Source organism: Artibeus jamaicensis, unplaced genomic scaffold, assembly GCF_021234435.1.
Source record: "Artibeus jamaicensis isolate MK-2021 breed Jamaican fruit bat unplaced genomic scaffold, CSHL_Jam_final contig_2259, whole genome shotgun sequence".
NCBI classification, from domain to species: domain Eukaryota; kingdom Metazoa; phylum Chordata; class Mammalia; order Chiroptera; family Phyllostomidae; genus Artibeus; species Artibeus jamaicensis.
Window position 1 is genome coordinate 676,400 of NW_026521468.1, and position 23,672 is coordinate 700,071.

Sequence of the window (23,672 nt, forward strand, 5' to 3'; positions counted from 1 at the left end):
TCTACCCCATTGTGAGGTTCCGTGTCTGACCCCCCTCCACTGCACTGTCCCCACCACCTCTCACTTCAGCTTTGTACCCAGTATTGGGGACATGGATCCACCCCAAGGTCACCCAACGTCCCTCCCTGGGGTGGCTGGCCCAGGCTGGCAGCCTGGGGTTTGCCTCTCTCTGGCTGGTCCCGGAACCCCCTCTCTGGGACTGTCCCAGTGTCAGGTGTGAGGGCAGGTGAGCAGGGTAAAGGGAGAAGCTAAAGGAAAAGGAGACAGATCCAGGCGGGGCTACTGAGGAGGACTGGCCTGGGAACCCATGCCTCTTCTGGGGTCACCCCCGGTGGCCGGCACCCACTGGGATTGGCTGAGTGTCTGATCTGGTGGAGCAGGGACTGAGGTGTCCCTGTTACTAAATATGTTTAATCACCCTGTCCCTTCCCATCACCCGGAGCCCGAGAAGGCAGAGCTGAAACCAAAACTCACGACTTCAGTGCGGCCCTGATCAAACGCCCCCACTCACTAACCACATGAGAATAGATGGACTCGTGTTTGCTATGCCGGAAGAACACTTTATTGGGTAAATTTCCAGGGAAAACTACTTTGCATGCATAAAAGCAGTGCAGCTCAGAAACACAATATAAGAAGTATTTTGGTAGAAAAATGTGCTCAGCGGGGAGCCTCTCTAGGGAAGCAGGGTCGTTTGGAGCTGGGAGCCACAGGGGCGTCCTCCGTCCTGTGGGCCCAGGTGCGCCCGGCGGGCTGGGCCGCCCACTACAGCTGGCAGGCCTTCATGTGCTCCCTGGAGGACATGCCTTTCCCGTCTCTGATCTCATCCTTGATGGTTCGAATCTGGGTGCTGACCTGGGGAGCCGGGGCGCAGGACACGCTGGAGACGTAAGGAACCCTAACGGCAGGCTTGCATTCTGCGGCACAGGGGTGGGCAGGAAGCCTGCGGAAATGAGATCATTTCAGGTTGTGTGTGTGGTACCAGGGCATCGCACTGACATCAAGTTAAACAGGTTGAGGGGACCAAACGTGAGGCAGGTGGGGGATGACGACAAGGGCCTCAGACCGTGCCTGGGACATCCCCGAGGGCTGCAGGGATGAGGACTAGAAACTCCCAGCTAAAACGATGTTTGGAGTGGCCTGTCCCCCTGTGAACGCTAAAGTCCAGGGCTGGGAGGAATCTCTCTTGAGAGGCTCTGGAGCAGTCCCCCTTCACCTGTAACAGCCACTTAGGGGCTGATGCCGCCAGCACAGCACTGAGTGACGAGCCCTTTCCCCAAGCCTGGCTCCCCAGGGCCACGGCCACTCACTTGCAGTCTTCTCCCTCCAGCAGGCGGCGGTAGGTGGCGATCTCCGATTCCAGCCGGGCCTTGACGTCCAGCAGCACCTGGTACTCTTGGTTCTGCCGCTCCAGATCACAGCGAATCTCGGCCAGCTGGGCCTCCACGTTGCTGATCAGGCACTGCATCTGGGCCAGCTGGGAGCCGTAGCGGGCCTCGGTCTCCGCCAGGGTGGACTCCAGGGAGTTCCGCTGCAGCGGGAAAGAGGGTGCTGCCCGTGGGAGGGCACCCCGCCCAGACACCCACAGCCCTGGGATGCGGCACATGCCCATGACCGCACCCATGGGGATCCAAGTGCTGAGGCTGGAGGGTCAGGGAGTCTGCCTGCCACAAATGGTGGCCGGCCCCTCCAGCAGGGGCCACTCACCATGCTATGCTGGGCCTGCAGCTCGATCTCCAGGGCGTTGACGTTACGTCTCAGCTCGATGATCTCTGTCTGGCAGCACTGCAGCTGCTCAGAGCTGGATACCACCTGCTGGTTCAGCTCCTGGGTCTGAGAAACAGGAGAGTACCCGGAGCAGGGTCAGACCAAGTGAAGCGACGGTCAAGGGTAACCCCACCACAGGAGCTGGCCTTGCTGGGCTGCCCCCAGCCCACCTGGGTGTTGAACCAGGCCTCCACGTCTCTGCGGTTATTCTCCACCAGGGCCTCGTACTGGCACCTCATCTCATCCAGGATCTTGTTGAGATCCACAGGGGGGGCGGCATCCACCTCCACGTTCAGCCGGTCCCCGAGCTGACACCGCAGTGTGCTGACTTCCTGAAAACAGCAGCCGAGAAGGCATAAGATGCAAAAAGGGTGCTGGATGGGGTTTCGGGTGAGCGGCACTCAAACCTCCCTCCCTCGTTTGTTAGCTGTGTGACATTAAACAGGACACTGAACCTCTCTGAGCCTCAGTCTCCTCATGGACTTGTGCTTCCCTCCTCAGAGAGTTGGGAGGATGCAAGTACCAGGCAAACGGAATTGTTAGCAGGCACTGCAGCTCAAATGGAGATTCGGTGTTATGGGCAGCAGTGTGGGATCTGTGTGACCTTGGGCAAGTGATTTAACCTCTCTGTGCCTCGGTTTTCTTGTCTGTAGAATGAAGCTTATCATTAGTACACCCCTCCTGGGATTATTGTGGGGATGAACTGAAAGGTAAAGTGCTTCACGTAGTTCCTGGCACCAGTAAGCTATGAACGAATGTCAGCTGGAGTCACTGTGGAGGTGGTTGTCACACTGTTTTGCCCAAGACTCCCTGTGGGACAGGAAACACTGGGAGGTTGCGTGGCACCAGCCTCACCTCCTCGTGGTTCTTCTTGAGGCAGAGCAGCTCCTCCTTCAGGGACTCCACCTGGGCCTCCAGGTCGGCCCTGCACAGGGTCAGCTCGTCCAGCATCCTGCGCAGGCCGTTGGTGTCGGCCTCCACCAGCTGCCGCAGGCCCAGCTCCGTCTCGTACCTGCACACACGGAGTCCTGCCGAGACTGCGGCAAAGGGGCCACGCACAGGGAGGGCCCCCTGCCCTGCCATCCAGCTGCAGGGCTGATTCGGGGTCAGCAGCACAGAGGCCTTTCCCTTGACCCAGAAGGGATCCGGAGCCAATGCTGCATGCAATGCTCCACTTGCAGCTTCCTCTGGCCTCACAGCCACCTCGCCAGCTCCCAAGGGCAGGAGACAGAAAGAAGGGAACCACTCAGAAACCTCCCCAACCAGGTCCACTTACTTGGTCCGAAAGTCATCGGTAGCCAGCTTGGCATTGTCAATTTGCAGGACCAGCCTGGCATTCTCAGCCTTGGTCAGCAGGATCTGGGAAGCAAGGGGTACCCTGTGAGCTGGAGAAGACCCAGCAGCATAGGGGTGGCTGGGATGGGGTAGCTCAGCTCACAGAGGCCACACCTCCGAGTGCCACCAGCACCTTCAGCATCTCTGGCCCTGAGCCCTGAGCCCTGAGCCCTGAGCCCAGGTATGGAGGGAGTGTCAGTCATAGGAGGGGTGTCAGTGGCCATGGGTCCTGACATCTGTAGCTCTCAGAGTGGCCTGGTAGGAAGCACTAGGGTGACCAGAGAGAACTGGACCAAGCTGGAGTCGGGCTCTGCAACCGGCACCAGCAGGCTGTGTGATCTTGGGCAAGTTGCTGAACCTCCCTAAAATTCAACTTCCTCATCTGTTAAATGGGTCCAGGAATGCCCATCTCTCTGAGATGAGGAGTAAATAAGCCAAAGAGAGGAGCGTGTCCAATAGAGGCTCAATGCATGTTATTGACCTTCGTGTAGCTGAGACAGAGAGAGGAGGAGAGAAAGGGCTGGCCACAGGTTACCAGCCCAGAGAGGTCTGGTGCCCCCAGGACATCAAGACCCCAAAGAGGAAGATATGAGAATTCCCTCAGAGCTATAGTTTCATCTGTAGTCCTTTGAAGTGGGACAGACCCCTTCAGGGGCTGGGCTGCCTGGCTAGACGGGGGCCAGGCCCCCGTTACCTTCTGCTGCAGCTCCTCGATGGTCTTGAAGTAGGACTGGTAGTCTGGGCAGATGTACGGGATCTGGGTCTCGTACCACTCCCGGATGCGGCACTCCAGCTCCGCATTCTCCCGCTCCAGCTGCCGCACCTTCTCCAGGTAGTTGGCCAGACGATCGTTCAGGAACTGCATGGTCTCCTTCTCGCTGCCATTGAAGGAGCCCTCGCAGAACCAGGACCCAGTCCCAGCAAAGCCAGAGGGGGCACACCCAGAGGACAGGTAGGAGCAGCTCCCAGGGCTGGAGAAGCCCATCCTGCCAGTAGAGGCAGATCCCGCAGCACCAGCAAGACTGGGAGCCCGGAAGGAGCCCATGGAGCAGGCAGCGGACACCCGAGAAGTGCCAGCTGCCGAGCCGCAGAGGCCCTTGACAGACCCTGAAGAGAAGATGGGGGAGCAGAGCTGGGTAGCCATGATGCCAGCAAGGAAATGTCACAGCTGAGCCAAGAGCTGGGGCACTGTGTTCTGCAGGCCTTTCTGGGGTGCTTATATACCCACTTCGTGGGGTGTTGTCCTGTTACTCTTGGGAAATCTATTCCTAGCCCGGAAAGCTAATCTCATAAGAACACAAATTCTGCTACCCGTCCAGGATTCCCCGCCTTGTAAAGAAAAAGAAAAAAAAAATGTCCAATTTGGTTTGCTAAGTCAGGACTCTCCACTGTTGCCTCTCTGTAACAGAATATGAATTTTATTACCTCTTCAAAGACTTTGCACCAGATCCTATAAATTGGGAGTGGCCTCACAAATGACACTGGGTTCCTGCCCTGTTGGCGTGTCTTCCCTTAAGGAGCCCGATCTGTCCATTTGTCACCGTCATCCATGACCCCACCCTCACAGCTGCTGCCCTGGGTCCGGGCCACAGAGATAGTGAAAAAGGAGCAGAGAAAACTAACATCCCTGGCGCATCTATGTAATTACTTCAATTACACTTCACAACAGTCTCAGGATGTGGCCAACAGTGTCTCCATCTTCCCAGTGTGGAGATGACGCTCAGAATGGTTAGAAAATAAATACATCAAGTCTTGCTTCAGGTAAACAGGCAGTGAGCAAAGAGCCTGGCGCTGCAACCGGGGCTCGCAGGCCCCAAATCCCGCATTCTCGTCCCCCACACAACCAAGGTCAAGTGCCACCACTCAGAATTTAGGGATGGGAGACCAAAGCTCAAAGCCTGGCTCTGCGGATGAGCTGTGACCACGTCCCCGCCTGTCTGGCCTCCTCTGTGTCTTCATCGTGACCGTAGAGATCGACAACCTGCCCCGCCTACTACACACTGATCGAAAGTCAGGAGTAAAAGTGTTTCGAAAACCACTGGGTGCTATAGAGAAGTTGGTTAGTCTAAGCGAACAGTCTCCATTGGTCATTTATGGCTGTGGCCAGCAAAGCACCATGGGAGTGAGCCTGAAAGTGGGGCTGCTTTGGAGAGCAGGCCTCTCTGTGGCCCCCAGTTCTCTAAACCTAGGAGGGTAGAATCAGGACCCCAAATGGCCTGCTCTGCCCACCCCCCAGTCCCTGAACTGCATACAGAGACGCTCAGTGAAGCCTCTCTGGATAGGAAAGGAATAAGCAGAACAAACAAAGCACTGCCAGACAGGGAAGCAAGCTAGAAGGAGAAGCCCGAGGATTAAGGAGCAGAGGGAAGTGCGGTCCTCTGCCTCCCCACGCGGCTCCCCGAAGGCGCGGGCCGCCGTCCCTCCTCTCCCACACGGACTTGCTTCGCAAGGCCGGAATTTATGGAAGCATTTATGTGCGTCTGGAGTGGTAATTTACCAACCTCTTAAAATGCTTTATAAGCTTCTCTCTGAAATTACTCAGGAGGCTTGGCTGTGGTGCACAGCACCTCCCCCAGTGCAGTGGGCACCTGGACAGGATGCCCGAGAGCTGCCTGGTGAGCTCCTCCTGGGAGCCAGAGCCGGGCAGAGGGTCCTCAGAGCCCCGGCTGCCCTGGCCTCGGCGCCTCTGAGCGGCCCCTCTGCCCTGCACGGCTGGTGGGGACTTGGGCGGGGCCATCCCAGGGTGTCTCAGCCTTGGCCCTGTTGACAAACAGACCATGTGTTTTTCTCTTGTGGGGGCTTCTTGTGCATCATAAAATGTTGGCAGCACCCCTGACTCTACAACCAGGTGTCAGTAACAATTCCCTCCCCTGGTGGTGACAACCAATAATATCATTAGGCATTGCCAAATATCCCCTGGGGGCAAACGACCTTCAGTGGAGACCCGTTGGACTATGAGGACAGGGACCGGAGCTCTCACCAGGCCTCCTCTAAGTGCCCCCTTTGTTTTCTAGGACAACCAGTGTAGAGTCTCTCGGTTACTGTGGGGCCTTCTCAGTGTTCAGTGTGCCTCAGTTTACCTCATTTGTGACACAGCGCACTCGCCCCGCAGGCAGCCTCTACCGTGAGCCCGGCACAGCTCTTCTCTGTTCGGAGTCTCTGGCTGAAATTGGTGTTCTCGTTTCTTTTAGCCCTTCCACTGTGAAACCTGTATCTGAAGCTGACTCTAGGTTTCTCTCAGGGCAACTCACTAAGCAGACCCTAAGCTGCTCTGGCTGTCCCCCCTCTCAGCCGCTGCTCAGTAGGGCCACCGTGGGCCAGCGTCCATGCAGGCGTTCCCTGGGGCTGAGGAGAGGCACGCGGTCCTCCTGGGTCAGGTGACAAGCTAGCCAGAGAGGTCTTTCAGTCGCTCTCAGTCCACTGCCTTTCTCAATGTTGTAGACTCCGAGGCCACCTGTTGGAGGCGAGTGTGGCAGGGGCCTCACGGGAAGAACTGCTCTGTTCTCTTCTACGCAGAAGCGTGGACCATTGTGGGATGAGGGAGGCCTGAGTGTAGCAGCTGCTCTACCTGTACCACAGAGAGAGCCGGGACTCATCTCCCTGGACAGCAGCAGGTGACAGCCCATCCCACCCGTCATGGTGATCCAGCCCCAGAGAAAAGCCACCTGTTCTGTGTTTAGCAAATCAGGCTGCCCGTTCAACAGGTTTTATGTCAACATAGGGTCCTGTTCTGAGATTATTTCTTCCAACATTAATCAAAAGTGCACTGGGCTAAGGGTCAGGGAACCGGGACTCCAGGCCAAGCTCTGCCCAAAGTCCCCGTGTGACCCACCTCCACTCTGAGCCCCAGGTTCCCGTCTGAACATGAAGGGCCTGGACATGGCGAGCTTGCGGCCATCGCATCTCGGACACTACAGGATCTGGGGCCCAGCATTTCCTGTGGAGAGAGCCAGAAGTCACCTGGATGTGTCTGCCTCGTTCACCATCTCCCACAGTCACCATCCCTTCTCTGTCACTGACCCACAGAAGAAAGAGGAAATACGTCCCCTTCCAGGACACAGTGGGGTTTTCTTTCCTGCGCAAACTGGCCCAGGCTTCCTCCTGGCTGTCCTCCGCAGGAGGGGCAGCGTTGACCACCCCCCAAGGCTGCTCCCAGAAGACCCCATTCTGAGGCACGGTGTCCTCAGGCCCTGGAGCAGGCATCACCCCACGCCCAGGTTAAAAGAACATCTCTGGCTGCCTGAGCCAGGACTTGGCTTTGCAGAAGAAGGGGCTCAGAACATGTCGAGCCGGGCGGCAGGGGCCCTGGGCCTGGACTCGGCAAGACCTAGGTTCAAGCTACTGCATGATACGAGCCTCTGTTTTCCCAAGAGGGGAATGGAGATCATAACATCTCATTCCCAGGAGTGTGGGAGCCATATTGAAATGTGCTTGATGAACAGGAACTCATGTCACAGGTTTCAGAGATCAACACTGTTCTTGGAGCCCACGCAGCCTGAGACCCAAACACTGTTTCCAGCACACAAACCACTCACCCCGGTTTCGTGTGGTGCTGACTCAGAGGCCTGGCCCAGCTGCACCAGGAAAGACAGCTGCTGAGAAAAGTGGCGGCCGGGGCTATGTCCAGGGCTGAAGGGACCATCAGCCGGGACTCTGTCTGGCCTCTGGCCTTGACAAGCTTCCAAACGCCTCTCCCACCCCATTCAAGTACAGGTGCTGGTTTCAGGGCCACGGGGCTGACAGGTGCTCTCTGCCCACTCACCCCCGGTTTCAGGAGGTGCTGCCACAGGAGCAGAAAGCACCCTGGCTCTTCCCAAGCCCACCGTGGAAGGCCACCGAGTTCAAAGTCAACCACTGAGTTTGTAGCTCCTTCTTTGGTAAAAAAGAAGTCTCCATCCTTAAATAAGCTTCCATCTGAAAGCCAAGGTTCTCCACGAGCAAAAAGAGATGAAAAATCAAACCTGAGTCTCCTGCCCGGCTCTGAACAGGCCCTCCAATGCGGAGGGCACCAGGCACAGCCTGTCACCGCAAGCGCAAGGAGGAAATGGGTTCTCTGAGCAGTGTGCCCCTTAACCTGCTTCTCTGGGCGGTGGTCAGAGAGTGCCGGCCACCACCACACCATACCGCCCCAAATGCATTGGAGGAAGCAGACAGTGGACCACGGAGCAGCCGAGTCACACTGGGCACCAAGGGGACTAAGATCATTCAGGAAGTCCATGGCTGCCTCTCTTAGTGTCCTGCTGGCGTAGACTTCCTCTTCCCAGTCGTGTCCTGCTGCCTGTCCCACCTTTGATGTCCCCACAGAATTCCCCACCCGTCACAGGCATCTAAACAATGCTGATCCCATGTCTTAACGCCGTCAGGTGCCACCCAGCTAGTCACCCAGGAAAGGGGAGACCCACACTGATCTCACTGCCCCACACCCACCCTACTGCTTTTTCCTTGTAACAATTAGTTCCAGTGACAAAGCGCCTGAGATTCCCGGCCCCGCCCAGAAAGGCAGTTTCTCTCTATTCTGTGTCAAATAACCACATCAACAGCTTGTGGCTGAACAACTGCCCGCTGATGTGGGGTGCCAGTGCAGACACACAGTAGCAGGTACCCCACGTGGAAGAAAACATCGTGGGGGTGAAAAACTTCAATTAAGACATTTTAAGCTACCAATTTCATTCGTTGGAAAGGTAGAGGAAGGCCTGGCTTACTCGGCTTCAGTGGGGGGAGACCCAGAAGTGCTCGTGGACACACTAAGGCTAAGGGGGCCAGATTTAGTCACCCCAAAATCCAGGCAGTGTTTGGGACACACTACTATAAAAAAATGATTCATTGTCTGTTTGCGATTCCGATTTAACTGGGCGTCTTGCATTTTACCTGGCAGTCCTCAGTGAGAACCTTGGCAAACGAGACACAGCTGTTCCTTCCTTCCTTGCCCCGTGGCCTGTCCCCAAGACTGACTGGTCTTGGGGACAGGTATATCTGGCTTCCCTTGGAAAATCTCCCCTTTCTGCCCTTTATTCTCTGTTCTGAGTGGCTGCCATTTTTGCCCTCACAGGTCCAGCGAGTGGGACACAGACAGTGCTGAGTTGTCCTGACTCTTGTCCTGGCCACCTCTGTGACATTCCACCTTGATGGCAACTGCCTCCGGGAGGGTGACTCAGATCTTCCTAGGCAAGATTCAGCAAGTCCCTTTCTGCTCCATTTCTTATGCCCCCAGCCTGTGCCCCAAACCTCTGCCTACCTCCTGCTGTCACCAGACCTCACCAAGCTCAGGACGGGCTGGACACACAGTAGGTGACCAAGGAGGTCTGTACCCAACCCTGTCTACAGAGCCCAGAGCCCCTGCTCGGAGGCCTCAGGAGAGCTGACGAGTGGGCCATGGCTCTGAATAGGAGTTACTCCCCAGGCTTTGGGGTCTGCAGGGCACCCCAGGGACCCAGCTTCCCATGTGCTGCTCTGTGCATGGTCCTGAGTCCCCATGAGCCTTGACCTTACCCGGAGAAGGCCTCAGAACGCCCCCTGTACCAGGCCAGAATTGCCCCCGGCACTCTCATTTCCCCCACAATACAAAGGTATTTTCTCTCCCCCAGACTACGGTTTGGGGAATTGCCCAGGGCTTCGGGATTCGGCAGCAAACTGCTCTTGCCATGGGGGAGACCCAGAGAGCCACCCGACCCCAGCCTTAAGCCATACCTCCGTGGTCTTCTCAACCAAGCTCTGCCTTCCTGACCCTGTGCGGCTCTTCCTGAGCGGCTGCGCTGGCTGACAGCTCCCATCTGGAAGAGCCCAGGGCCTCCTGCTCGGGTGCACTCAGGGCCTGGCTCCCCCCACCCAGCTTTTATGGAGAATTCCAGGGCTGCCGCTGCTGTCCCTGGTGTGCTTAGAGAACATGTGGTTTGTGGGAGATGCACAGCCAGGCCCACAGGCAGAAAGAAGCTGGTACCTCCGTCTCCCGCATCCCCTTGGTTCAGGTACCACTTAACTGAACCACAAAGCAACGTTCCCCGTTTGATCGGGTTCTGTGATCTGCATTTACAGGGGCCGGGGCCCAGTGGCTTTCTCAGCGTGTCTGCACCCCAGGCTGTGGGCTCCAGGTTGTCATTACCCACGCTTTACACGAGGGACTCCACTTTCAACCTGCCCTGAGATTTCGGGATGAAAGAAGCCACAGAGTCATTACGGCTGTCTATAAAAACGGGCCAGTCGGGTGAACTCTAGTTCTTGGTTAACTCCCCCGCATCTCCGCCCCCAACTGCAGCCCCCACCCACCCTCCTGATTGCTCCCAACTCTGTGGTGCCCCAGGGAGCCACTCACAGGGAAGCAGTCCACAGACCCGGCCCCACTCCAGCCACCAAACCTCAGAAACATCATCCGACAGGGAGGAGGCCCTCAGGAGCCCCCGAGAGGTGCCAGCTAACGCAGGGAGGGACAGAGGCCCAGCAGCTGACACAGGGGGCAGTGCCACCGACCACAGCCTTGCTGTGGAAGCTCTCTCTTCTCTTTCCCAGCCACACTCTGCTCCCCCCAGTGCCCAGCTGCCCAATACGAGGCCATGTTGGGAGTAGGCCAGGCTGCAACCAGGCGTACAGCCCTGTCCCTTCACTCTGTGTCCCAGAGGGTGGCCCTCCAGGAACTCACCTGCTTTCTGGAGTGAGCCTGCCCCCTGCAGGACCCAGCCAGGACACGCAACCCCGTGGGAGCCTGGAGGTGCACTGGGTCGGCCATCTGGGCGGAGCCTGGGGAGAGGGAGGCGCCCTTTGCTGCCGGCAAAAAATAGGGTGACAGAGCAGCCAGGACTCACAGCCAAGACTCACTCGCCAATTAGCCACCTTTGTGCAGCACCTGCCGTGCGGAGCCGCCTCGTTCTAGAGCTCTGAGGCATGGGACACCATGAGAATGCTCTGTGGTTGATATCTTTGTCCCCTAAACACTGGGGCTTAGGAAAGAGCATTTTCCCCCACCCCACCCATGTTCCCAGAGCTGAACGCTTGACTCTGATGAAGGCCAGCTGCCATCTTGGAAAGCATGCTGGGACATGGCCTCTCCCGCCGGGCGGCTCACTGAGCCAGCCTGAGCCTCAGCCTTCAGGTGTGTGCGGCAGGTACAGCGGTGCCAGCTCGTGCATTATGGCAAAGGTACAAGAAATAAAGCGTGAGAGGAGCCCTGTGCAGCGTGAGTGCGGGCACAGTGTCACCTTCCCCTTTGTCACTGTCTCCTCTAGTTCAGAATCTCCTCCATTAATGCACAGCGCCAGTGCTTTTATTCATAAACAGTCATGGACAAGAGGAAAAAGAGAAGAGTGTCCGCACCACCAGAGTCCAGGAGGCCAGTCACCGTGTAAGGAGTGAGCTGAGTGAGAGGAGGCCGTGAGCCTGAGCTGGGACTTCCACAGAGGAGGCACGGGAGCAGGGCCAGGCCTGCGGGGGGCGGGGGGTGGGGGGGAGCAGGAGGAAGGGCAGGTTGCTCATTGAGTCCCATGGTTGTTGGGAGTGGCAGAGCCCTGGGGCAGGCCCAGGGGGCACTAAGGCCTGGGTGCCCATCGTCTCTGCAGGAAGCAGGGAGGCAGCAGGCCAGAACTGGACCAATCGTCTTGGGCCCCCTTCTCCCCAAAGTAGCCCTGCACTGGCCCCTTGCATCCCACCCCAGCGCCCTCCAAACCTCTCATCTGCGTCTCCCCATTAACTGACTCCACTAGAGCCATTGCTCTCTTATTACTGGACGCCCTCTGAAGTGCTACTCACGTGCCCCTGTACGGCTCCGTTTTGCCCCAGTCGTCCCTGTTTGCTCGCTGCCCTCGTCCATGAGCCTCCCGTGCCCCACCCACCCATGTCTGCAATTACTGCGCCTGTGTGCTGGCGGCGTGCTCAAGTGTCTGCGGCCTTCCCCACTGCGAGCTCCCTGGGCTGGGCTTGTCGGGGCGACCTGCCCACCCACAGCCCCAAATCGGGGTCTTGGCACGTGCCACCCACAGAAAACAGGCCAGAATCAAAAATACGTTTGCAAAAAGGCAGGAAACTTTATTGACTTATCTTTTCTTTTTAGCAAAGAAGCTAAGAAATCAGACCAGCCAGGTCAGGGAGAAAAGGAAGCCAATTTGGTGAGAAGAGTAAGGAACGTCCACCCTAGAGAATGGGGGACGGGGAGCAGAGCGACCCAGCTTCCCGCGGACCCTCCCTCTCTCTCGCAGGAAACTTCAGTCCTCTCCTCCTCTGGATGCTGAAGACACAGGGAGGGGACTCCACACAGATTTAAGACTGATGAGCGTCCTAGGTACGGCGAACAGAAGAGGGGAGAGCAGTAGTAGGGCTGCCGGAGCTTCCGCTGGCGCTGGCGCTTCCACTGGCACTGGCACTAGCGCTGGCGCTGGCGCTGGCGCCGGTTCTGGTGGTTGCTGGACAACAAGGAGGCAAGAGATGCTCAGCCTGGAGACCCTCACCACAGGCCAGGTCAGCGGCCCCAGGAGGGCCCCAAACCCCCTCGCCGGTCAGGTGAGGGGTTAGTTAATAAGGACTCTGTATGATTGTCCCCAAAGCCGGCTTTCTCCAAGACAGCCCAGTGGCGCTCTGGGGCAGGGCCATCTACGTTGAAAGGGAAACAGATGAGCAAATGACCACTTTCACCAGAGTGCCCTGGGCCCTACACCGGGAGTCCAGCACTGCCTCCCTCCCACCTCCCCTCCCCTGGGGGCAGTGAGCAGGAACCTCTCCCACTCGTAGGTCCTTACCTCCTGAGGAGGGGAAGCCAGCCAACCTGGAGGAGAAGAGAGAGGCAGCCATGAATAGAGAGACCGCTGACGGCAGCTGCTTTCCTGTCCTTGGATGGAACACCTCGGACCGTCATCTGGGGCCCCCGAGTTGGGCTTGTTCACCTAACTGTGCCCTCAGCCCACAGGCAGCAGCATCAGATGCCTTCCAGGTCTGTCTGTCTGTCTGTCTGAGGCCTCAGGAGAAGAGGTGATTGGCTCTAAATGCAGAGCATCTGCCGGAAGTTTTGTCTGCCCTCGGGTTCACTCTGTCCCACACCCATCCAGCCCTGAGCCCACAAGCACGCTGCTCTCCACAACTGGTCTGAAGGCAGTTACATGGCCATTTCACTAGCTCTGTTGGCCAAGCTGATGTGAGTACTTTTCCAGAATGAGATGTTCTCTCCATGGTCCTTATTCTGCCAGTCCAACTCAGAGGCCTGAATTAGAATGTCCCAAGGGATTGACTCTTCAGCCTGCTGAGGAAATACCCCCACAGTCTGACTCAAGAGAACAGGGGAGCTCTGACCCCACATCTTCACCCAGGCTGTTCAAGCTCAGTCAGGTCCCCTCCCATCCAGGACCCGAGGGCCTGATCCTTAAGACACGGCCTGCTCTGACATCGAGGGTCCTGCATTCGCTTGCCCAAGAGAGAGGCTGGTGAGGACCTACTTGGCATCCTGGCCCTCAAGCAGGCTGCGGTAGGTGGCGATCTCCTGCTCCAGCCGTGTCTTGATGTCCATGAGCTGCTGGTACTCCAGGTTCTGCCGCTCCGTGTCTGCACGCATGTCGCTCAGCTGGGCTTCCATACAGCTAATCAGCTCCTGGATCTGCGCCAGCTGCATGGCGTAGCGGCACTCCGTGTCTGCCAGTGTGCTCTCCAGCCCGGCTTTCTGGTGAGGCAATAGGCAAGTTACGAGGGGAGGCAGACCCAGGGGAGACCTGGCGGGAGTGGCCGCTGGCCAGGGGCAGACGGTGTACCATGCTGAGCTGGGACTGCAGCTCGATCTCCAGGCCCTGGAGCGTTCGCCTGAGCTCTGTGATCTCCGTCTTGCTGGTCTGAATCATGGCAGTGTTGGACGACACCTCCTTGTTCAGCTCTGCGCTCTGAAAGTCAAGCAGGAAGAAGGTGATGCAGAAGCTCGGGTGGAAGGCTAGGCAGCCCCTGGCTCCACGGGGTGAGAGCGCCGGGCACCTTTTTTTGGAACCACTCCTCGGCGTCACGGCGGTTCCTCTCGGCCATGGCCTCGTACTGCTCCCTCATCTCCGCCAATACTCGGGTCAGGTCGATGCCTGGGGTGGCGTCCATCTCCACGTTGACCTGGCCTATCACCTGGTTGCTGAGCTCCTTCATCTCCTGTGGGGAAGGGAAAGGAAGAGGTATGAAGCTCCTTGTCTTTCCTGTCTCTGGATGCTACTGGGGTGTTCTGGAAAGCCCTTCCAGGTCTCACAGAGGAGAGTTGAGTCTGGCCACGGCACTAGGCTCCCCGTGGCCTCTCTCACCTCCTCGTGGTTCTTCTTCATGTAGGCCAGCTCCTCAGTCAGACTCTCAATCTGCATCTCCAGGTCCGTTTTGGCCAGGGTCAGCTCGTCCAGCACCCTGCGCAGGCCGTTGATGTCGGCCTCCACGCTCTGGCGCAGGGCCAGCTCGTTCTCGTACCTGAAGGATTTTTTTTTTAATTGAAAAAGCAACGCAGATAATATTAGACACCCCACCACTACCACCACCTCTGCACTGGACTTTTCTCCAAGACATTCACTCCTGGGAAGCTCTAATTTCCTCGTTCAGATGAGCATTTGTCTAAAATAAGAGACTGCTAGGAAAGGCAAATGAGAAAAATAAACTAACTTGAGCCTGAAGTCATCCGCAGCCAGCCTAGAATTATCGATCTCCAGGATGACCCGGTTGTTTTCGATGGTGGCCGCTAGGATCTGCAAAACACAGAAGGTGGCCACTGGAGTCTCCAGGAGCTTGGGGAGGAGGGCTGAGAACACCTGGGCAGGACTGGCTGTCGTCACACTTTCAGGCAACGTGAACTGGGCCTGGGTTCCTTTTCTGTAAAGGGAGGGGCCAGCTGGGTCCCTGCAATTTACTCTAGCATTCGTGTCCTGCATTCTGGTCATGACAGGGGAGACCAGGAGCTGCACTGCAGGGAGAGGACGCCTCCAAGAACATCTGTGGCTGGTCAGTTCTCCACGGCCTCGGACTAGCAACCTCTCCAGGCCCCTGTCTTGAGAGCCCTCTCCTTTGGGTCTGGAGGAAGCCAGCCCAGCTACACATGGTTCACCACTGCACCAGAACTGATCCGCCAGCTGAGCAGAGGAAAAATCCTACCCATATGCCCATCCATTTGTGTATATGCAATGAAAGCACTGACATGAATACTAACAACAATAAAATAATGGAAGAATTCCACCCAGACTGCATCTGCTGGTCCCCTGGGGTACTACGTTTCCTGGTCTTTCCAGCTCTGTCCTATACAGAATGTTAACCCTCCTTGACATTCAAGGTCTCACCTTGTCCCGGAGCTCCTCGATGGTCTTATAGTAGTGGCTGTAGTCGCGCTCTGGGCTGGCGGGGCTCTGCTTCTGGTGCCAGTCACGGATCTTGACCTCCAGGTCGGCATTGGCCTCCTCCAGGGCGCGCACCTTGTCCAGGTAGGCGGCCAGGCGGTCATTGAGGTTCTGCATGGTGATCTTCTCATTGCCAGACAGGAGGCCGCCATTGCCACCACTGAAGTCACAAAAGCCGCTGCCGAAACCCCCACCAAAGCCACCTCCAAAGCCTCCACCAAAACCACTACCAGCCCCTCCACCGAAGCTGCAGCTCATGCCGCCCCCATAGCCCCCAACTGATCCTCCAGAGACAAATCGGTTTGAACAGGCAGAGGCACTACGGCCTCCTCCCAGCTGACAAGAGCCACCCCCGAAACCACCTCCATAGCTGGCAGAGGAGCTTTGCAGGAGGCTGCTCATGATGAGAGCGAATGGAGAGCAGGTGCAGGCAGGAGCTTGGCTTGGCCTGAGCTGAGGACTGTGGCTCTTCCCCAGTGGGTGCTTTTTATACACCCTCCACAGGGGTTGGACAGTCGTCCCATCCCCTCTCCTCCCTCCCCACCCTCTGGCCGGTGCCAGCTGCGCCTCTTTGTTTCCCACAAGCCCAGTTAACTCTGCTCTCCAAGGTGGGTTGTGCCTTTTGGGGGTGGGGGAAGAACTGGCTTTTTTTTAAATCCCTAACAAAAGGGATGATTCAGAGGAAACAGTGTTCTGCCTGAGACTACCCTTTGACAACTGAATTCTGTTTCACCTCTCCACTGCAGGAACTCGCTCCCAGAGGCTCTTGGCCCCACCCGATGTTGGAATGGGCACCCAGACACAGAGGCTTCGCAGGAACCTCCTCTGAAGGGAGAGGTGGCTGCAAAGTGGTCCAGTGCTCTGCAAGGCCACCGCAGCCCTTGGCCTCCCCCTTCTATTCCTAAAACTTCTGAATGGAATGTTCTGCATCCACCCCAGCACTACCTCGGCCCCAGTGCTTGTGGCAACTGACAAACTTGAGAATCCACCGTAGAATCAACTACCTTGAAAGTGTTTAGACTAAGAAGAAAGTGGCTCCAAGACCATCAGATAAAGTCACATATCAAGGAACTTTAGGGACCATCCAACACAGCTGGGGAAACTGAGGCACGGGAAGAGGAAGTGACCCTGTACGTGATAAAAGAACATACTCTCAGACCCCTCACCACATGCAGGCACGGGGCCAAGAACTTCATACTAATGACTGAAAGTTTAATCTCTGCAGCAGCCCAGCCAGGTGGGCCTACTATTCTCTCCCCAATTGAGGACACTGAACCTCAAGGGCAGAGTCAGGACTGAACCCCAGGCCTGGTTCTGCCTAACACCAAGGCTCATTTCTTAGGTATAGTTTTCATATAATAAAATGTGCAAGTCATGTGTCTAGTTTAATGCATTTTCACTTCTGCATAAGCACACGTCCGCTGTGCAAGCACGTGTCCACCTGTGCAAGTGTGTGTCCACCTGTGTGAGCATGTGCCTGCATATGCCAGCACACGGCCACCTGTGTGAGCACACGGCCACCTGTGCAAGTGTGCGTCTGCCTGTGTAAGCATGTGTCTGCCTATGCATGCACACAGCCACCTCTGTGAGCACGCCATCTGCCTGTGCAAGCATATGTTGGCCAGAAAATTTCCAGCCTCCTTCCTAAAGTTCCTTGTGCCTTTCCCAATTGATTGCCCACCTCCCACACCCCTATGACAACCACATTCCAACTTCTGTCACCGTAGATCAAGTCGGAGGTTCTCAGCCCTGGGGCTATTTTGCCATCCAGGGGATACTTGACAATGTTCAGAAACATTCGGTGGTCACAATGGGAGGACAGCAGCAAAGGGTGCTGCTAAATACCCTACTGTGTGCAGGACAGCCCCCACAACAAAGAGTTCTCTCACCCAGACAGTCAACAGTGTCAAGGCTGAGAAGCCTGGGTCAGACCTACCCCGTGTTTCGTGAGTCCCTTACACCAGCTGCCCTAGCTGCACAGCCAAGCCTGGAAAGAGGGCCTGCAGCACCTCCGCAGGGCCATTGCTGGCCCCCCACCATGTGACATCTGTCTCCACCTGTGAGTGTTTCAGCCAGGGGCCACAGTGGAGAATGTGACTCAGGGCCTGGGGCCAGGGTCCCTCTCTAGAAGTGGCTGAAACTCAGCTGCTGCTCAGTGAGCCTTACCACTCAACCTGGAAAAAAAGGGCCTTGAGGTGCTCCCTCAGAGCCCAGAATAGAAGAAGAAGGTTGCAGGTCCTAGAATAGAGCACCCTGGACTCAAGATCCCGGCCCAGCTCCCCCAAGGAGGCCAGGGCTGCCGTGAACAAGCTCTCAGGAGCAGCCTCCAGGCCTATCCCAGCCAGAGGGTCTAGATGGGGCCAGACCAGAGGCTGGGATGGGGCAGCACAGGTTGGAGGTTACCCTGGAAACCCCTTAACTGAGTCAGCGAGCAAGACCAGAGAGGAGGGTTCTCAGGGCTTTCTCACCCTTTGTTTTCTGCAGACAGGGGAGCTGGCCTGCGTTCTGCCCAGCGGGCGTCAGCACCAGGGAGAGAGCCAGGCGGTGCTGTGGGTGCTCCAGGACCACTGTGAGCCCACGGATTCATGCTGACCCCTGACCTGGCCCAGCCCTTCTGCCCCAAACTGATGGCTCAGCTCTCCCTCTGAAAAGGTTTGAATTCAGCCTGAAGCAGGAGCTCTGGCTCTCTCAGTAGAGGATCAAAACTGACAAATAGGTGATTAATGGAACCTGCCTACCTGGAGTGACATTCTCCCGGGGCTGCCGAGCAGGTTCGGGCCAACGCCTCTCTGAGGACAATACCGGAGATCCTGCAAAGCCCCAGCAGTACAAACAGGGGGTGGCCATGACCTGTGTTTCTCACAGGGTCAAGGCATGGCCCATCCCCTCCCCTCCCCTCCCCTCCCCACCAGGGCCTTGCAGCCTTGACACAGGAATACTGTCTTCTGACCCAGGGTGAACCCCAGGGCCCATGTGTCTGGCCCTCCTGAGGGAAGCTGGGCAGAAGCCCACCCCAGGGACCCAGTTTTCCCTCTGCTTGTCCAGCTTTAATTGGGGTAGGACAGAGGCTGGGCTGAAGCACTGTTTGCTGGTCTTGAGCTTTCTGCTTTGCTTTCTTTTTTTTTTAAATAGAATAAATTCTAGGACTTTCCTCACTCATACTTTTTTTTTAAGATTTCATTTATTTATTTTTAGACAGAGGCGGAGGGAGGGAGGGAGAGAAACATCAATGTGTGGTTGCCTCTTGTGCGCCCCCCACACTGGAGACCTGGCCTGTCCAGCAGTTCAGGCATGTGCCCTGACTGGGAATCAAACCAGCGACCCTTTGGTTCGCAGGCCCGTGCTCAGTCCACTGAGCCACACCAGCCAGGGCTCTGCTTTGCTTTCTGGTGAATCACATCAAATTCAGGCCCCTGCCCAGTAAGTTTCCAGGGAAGGAGAGGGCAGGCTGCATTCGTGAGCACCCCTTGGAAACGAGGCTGCACTTAACGCTGTCACTGAGTTCACACAAGAACCAGAAAGGATGTTTACTGACCCACGTTTTAGATGGGGCAGCTGAGGCCCAGGGAGGCCGAGCCACTTGGCCAAGGTCACCAGGAAGTCAAGATTTAAATTTGGCCTCTGGCTCTCTGTGCTCCACCTGATGTTGTCTTAGAGACTGGCTGTGAACTCCACATATGGTCTCTGGGTGTTCCATTCTACATGAGTTAAAAGATAATAAAATAACCCTGGCTAACGTTTCTTGAACAATGTGACCCTTACGCTGAGCAGGACCCACTGTGGCCTCCAAGGTCTTATTTGGAGAAGGTGGTGGCAATGTCTGATTCTACAAAAGACAAAGAAGAGGAGCTGTCTGTTCAGGAAGGAGCCAGCATCCATGTCAGCAAGAAGCACGATGATGCACTAGTCAGGACTTCCCAGACTGTGCCAAGGCCCCGAGACTCCCCTGCAGCAAAGTGAAGGATACAAATGATAAAAACTACTTATATTTTTTTTCTGTTTATTCCTTGGTATTAAAACAACAACAAAAAAAAAGCTGAGCGTGGGGGCAGGGGGACCGCTCTAGTGGCATGATTTTGGGGGGTCCTCAGGACAACTCAACTATTTTTTAAAAGATTTTATTTATGTATTTATTTGTTTGTTTTTAGAGAGTGGGGAAGAGAGGGAGAGAAATGTGGATGTGAGCAAGAAATATCAACCAGGCGCCTCTCTCACACACCCAACCAGGGGGTGGGGGGGACCGGGCATGTGCCCTGACCAGGAACTGAAATGGTGACCTTTCGGTTTGCAGGACCACACCCAGCCATCTGAGCCACACAGGTCAGGGCTCCACTATTTTTATCATATCGTTTTTTTCAGGTGAGGAAACTGAGGCCCAAAGAGGTTAAATACATTGCCCAAACTTGATTGTGTCAGAGCCAAGATTTAAGCCTCTGGCCCCAGGGCCTGGGCCTGTAACCACTGCCGGGTGAATCCCTTTCAGGCCCAGGTTAGCGCCACCCTATCCTAACAGGGGTATCTGCTGCTGACCTCTGCATTCTCGGGCCCTCCCCTCCCGCCAGGCCTGGCTGTTGGGCGGTTCCGCTTCCCACAGCGGCAAAGCCCATGCAGCTGGAGGCCTGATGGGCCAGCCTCTCTGCTGTGGGTTTTCGGCATGAGCCCCAAACCTCAGGGCTTGTGAGGGCCCTCACGACGCCTAATGTCAGAGGCACGGTTGTTGTAGGAACTTTCCCACCCTTTCCCCATTTCACAGGAGGGGAAACTGAGACCCAGAAGGCCAAGGTCAGGGCAGCGGGACACAAGAAGAGATGCCTGGACTTAGAGCTCAACTGCCCCCAGCTCACTGGGCCTCACGTTGAAATGACTTCTAAATTTCCCTGAGCACTTTCCTTTCTGAGTCCCCAGGGTGTCCATGGTCACCGGATTGCTCGGCTGCAGAGCCGAGGCCTACACCGTGTCCCCAGGCTCCGCATCCGGGGTTCCTTGTTTGGATCTTGGGTCAGACCCCTCTCTCGCTGGGCTCCAAGGGTCCTGCAGCCCCAAAAGGCTTCAAGGTCCCCCACAGGGAAGGGGCCTCTCCTGAAAGGCAGACCCTTCCCAAAAAGCAGACCAGGCCCCGGCCCGCAGAAGCACCTGCTTGACTCAGCAGCACCCAGCAGCCTTCTGCAGACTGGCCTCATGCCTCAGGCCCGTTCACTTCCACAGTACCCATCTTTCCGAAAACCTTTTTATGCTCTGACTGGTGTGGCTCAGTGGATTGAGTGCCAGCCTGCGAACCAAAGGGCCACTGGTTTGATTCCCAGTCAGGGCACATGCCTGGGTTGCAGACCAGGTCCCCAGTGGGGGGGCGTGCCCACATTGATGTTTCTCTCCCTCTCTCCCTCCCTTCTTTTCTAAAAATAAATTAATAATTTTTAAGTAAAAATAATCATATAAAATCCTTTTTTATATCCTCTTTATCCTTTTTGTGGCATAAAAGGATTCCCAGAAACCCAGCAAGGTCCACAAAGGCTTTGAATTCGCTGGGCCTGAGTTTTAACTCTGCAGGTGCCTTCGACTGGCTGTGTGACCTTGAGAAAGTCACTCGACCTTTCAGGGCCCCAGTGGCTACTACTGAAAACCAGGCATCTGGTGAGTTCATGTTAGAGAAGCACCTGACCCAGGTGTGGGCAGGCAGACGGCCGCTCTTACCTCCACTGCACAAAGGATGTGCCCGCTCATTGCTGTGGGATGACCGGGTCGAGAGTCCTCTGGGCCTCTGCCCTGCGCCAGCACATTGCTTTGCCTCTCTCTCTGGTCCCTGCAGCCAGCATGGCACCTACAACAACCAGACAAGTGACAGTTGGTGGCATTCCTGTCTTGTTTCCCTGCTCAGTCTCCCATTCCCTGAAGACAGGTCTTTGTCTAATAAACCTCCACGTTCGGCTCCTGGCCCGGGGAGGCTTTCCACAAAGGCCTGAGGGGCCGTTCCAGGGGTACGCTATCTGCTGGCTTCGGTTGAGGAGTGGCAAACAGGAGAGGTCACCCCAGCTCCCGACCTCATGGGAAAAGAAGCTACCAGCTCCCTGTGCTGCCAGCTGCCTGTGGAGGGACAGGTGATGGCACATGCCGAAGATACTAGTGAACATCCAGAGCCTTGTCTAAAGCAGGAAAAAGCAAAGGAGAAGCACGTGCAGGCATTAGTTCAACAGTATTCGCTTAGCACCCGCTTGGCGGACACAGCAGCGCATGGAGTAGACCCGCCTGCTGTCTCGGGTCTCACAGCACGGGATCCCCTCCGAGGTACCAGGGTGCACATCAACTCACAGAGACCTTCGAGATCATCGTGTCTGGCCAGACTCCTCCATTTCAAGATGGGGAAACTGAGACCCAGAGAGGGACAGGGGCCAGCCAAAGTCCTCAGGGAGAGAGTGGCAGCGGGCACCTCCCATGCTGGCTCTGGGAAGCCCAGCCTAAACAAAACTTACGCCCAGGGCCCTAATCCCTGGTCCCAAAGCCGCCCTCCCTCTGTGGGAAAGAGGGAGGCTCAGGGCCTGCTGCTCAGATTGGCTGGAATCCAAGCCTGACCTCAGCCCAGGGGCAGGCAGCGGGCGGGCCATCTCTGCCACACACTATTTAAAGGCTCACCCTGGCAGGAGCTGCCCCTGGGTGTGAGTATCTCACTCCAGAGTCAGGCAGGGAATAGAACTTGTCAAGTCCAAGGACCTCTCTGACAGCCCCTCTTGGAATCTTGAGGAGAACAGTAATAGGTGGATGGTCCAGGGAGAGAGAAGCCGCTTCCCTCTCCCCCAGCTCCAGGGCCAGCCCTGAGACAAAGCCAGGGATGCGGGCCAAGCCCCACCTTGCCCCTCTGCACCATTGCAGAGGTTGTTAGTCTTGCAAACTAAAGGCTGAGAAAACCCTTTGCTGACTGCTTAGAAGGCCCCAGACTTCTCAGCAGGGGCCCAGAGGTTGGCAGGGTGGGGAGCAATAGCCAGGCCATTGGGCCTGAGGGTCTCAGGGAGGAGACTGGCTGTTCCCATGACGTTGGGGACAGGGTACCTGGTGCTTTGGGCTTCAGCATAAGCTTAAGCCACAGGGTGAGAAACCAAGCTGAGGTGCAAGGACAATCTTTCTGACCATAGTGGCTGCATGACATTTGAACGAGCTGCCCACACAGGTTAAGAAGGGAGTTTCAGAGCAAAAGAAAGGTGCGTCCCATCTCCTGTCACCCTCGTGACATCCAGGGAAAAGCGAGGGTATGGAATCAGAGGGAAGGAGTCAGGTTCACTCTTTCCTAGTGTGTGACTGTATTCAAGGTATTTCACTTCCTTGAACCTCCATTTCCTCTTCTGAAAAGCGACACAAAAGGCTGATCCGCCTTGGCAAAGCCGTGGGGAGAGTCAGTGAGGAGCCCTCTGCTGAACGCCCTGCGCGGAGCCTGGCACAGTGTGGGCACTCAGTAAGTTCTGTCTCCTCCCTCCAGCCCCAGGGAAACCTGGTCTCAAAGGGTGTACTCAGGGGACACAATTGAGATTAAATCTTGCCCAGAAAGCTTTGCTCCAACCAAGGCTGCTGGGCAAGGAGCTTCATGCAGTGAGACCCAGGGGCCCCTCCCAGAGGGCTTGGCTGTCCCCCAAAGATCTGATTCCAGGATAACAGAGGCACCCCCAACCTGCTCTTTCCAGCAGGACTAAAACCAGTTCTCCCTCTCCCCACTGACCCAGCCCAGCCACCGCACCCGGAGTTCTCCACTTCCTCATGCCCTGCCCGCTCTCTAGGGCTTAAGAATCGCAGAGGAACCAGTCCCGGATCAGAGGCAACAAATCAGGTGTGCACGGAGGCCACTGTTCTGATACGCCTGAGTGCAGGCGCTGGAGTCAGGAGAACAAGAGCGGGATGTGGCCAGAGGAGGGCAAAAGGGATCGGTGTGGCTTCATATTTAACTGTGGGGAAATCAGGAAGGGCTTCCTGGAGCTGATGTCTTTTTCTCTGGGCACTGTCAGTGCTTCGTGCATAGGAAATAGTGGCTTCAAGGGGCATGGAGGCCAGCTCTTCAGGGGCTGGAGACAGGAGCTGGCTCAGCCGCCCTGGAGGCCAGGTGTGCCTGGCTAGAGAGGAGTGGGGTTCAAATAGCAAGTGTGGTGATGGCCAGAGGCAAGGAGGAAGGTCCTGGCAATGAACTTCGAAGGGCCGGAGCCTGAGGTCCCAAAAGGAGCCCTAGTCATGGAGTCATGCAAACAGGGGGCTCAATCTCAGCCCTGCTGCTTACTGTTCACCCAC

The 23,672-nt window shown here is 56.5% G+C and overlaps 2 protein-coding genes across 2 annotated transcripts; both read right to left on the minus strand.

The window, feature by feature from the left end:
* Positions 1 to 762: 762 nt before the first annotated feature.
* KRT36 (keratin 36) lies at positions 763 to 4,243 on the minus strand. Its single transcript, XM_037129728.2, has 7 exons — positions 3,794 to 4,243; positions 3,041 to 3,123; positions 2,620 to 2,776; positions 1,935 to 2,096; positions 1,705 to 1,830; positions 1,308 to 1,528; positions 763 to 940 (listed from the first exon to the last, which is right to left on the minus strand). Exons 1-7 carry the CDS (start codon positions 4,241 to 4,243, stop codon positions 763 to 765), a joined length of 1,377 nt encoding a protein of 458 aa, XP_036985623.2.
* Positions 4,244 to 12,086: 7,843 nt separating this feature from the next.
* LOC119037571 (keratin, type I cytoskeletal 13-like) lies at positions 12,087 to 15,937 on the minus strand. The gene is made up of 8 exons (XM_053659404.1): positions 15,354 to 15,937; positions 14,686 to 14,768; positions 14,340 to 14,496; positions 14,032 to 14,193; positions 13,818 to 13,943; positions 13,509 to 13,729; positions 12,819 to 12,844; positions 12,087 to 12,485 (listed from the first exon to the last, which is right to left on the minus strand). Exons 1-8 carry the CDS (start codon positions 15,810 to 15,812, stop codon positions 12,361 to 12,363), a joined length of 1,359 nt encoding a protein of 452 aa, XP_053515379.1. The 5' UTR covers positions 15,813 to 15,937; the 3' UTR covers positions 12,087 to 12,360.
* Positions 15,938 to 23,672: the final 7,735 nt, after the last annotated feature.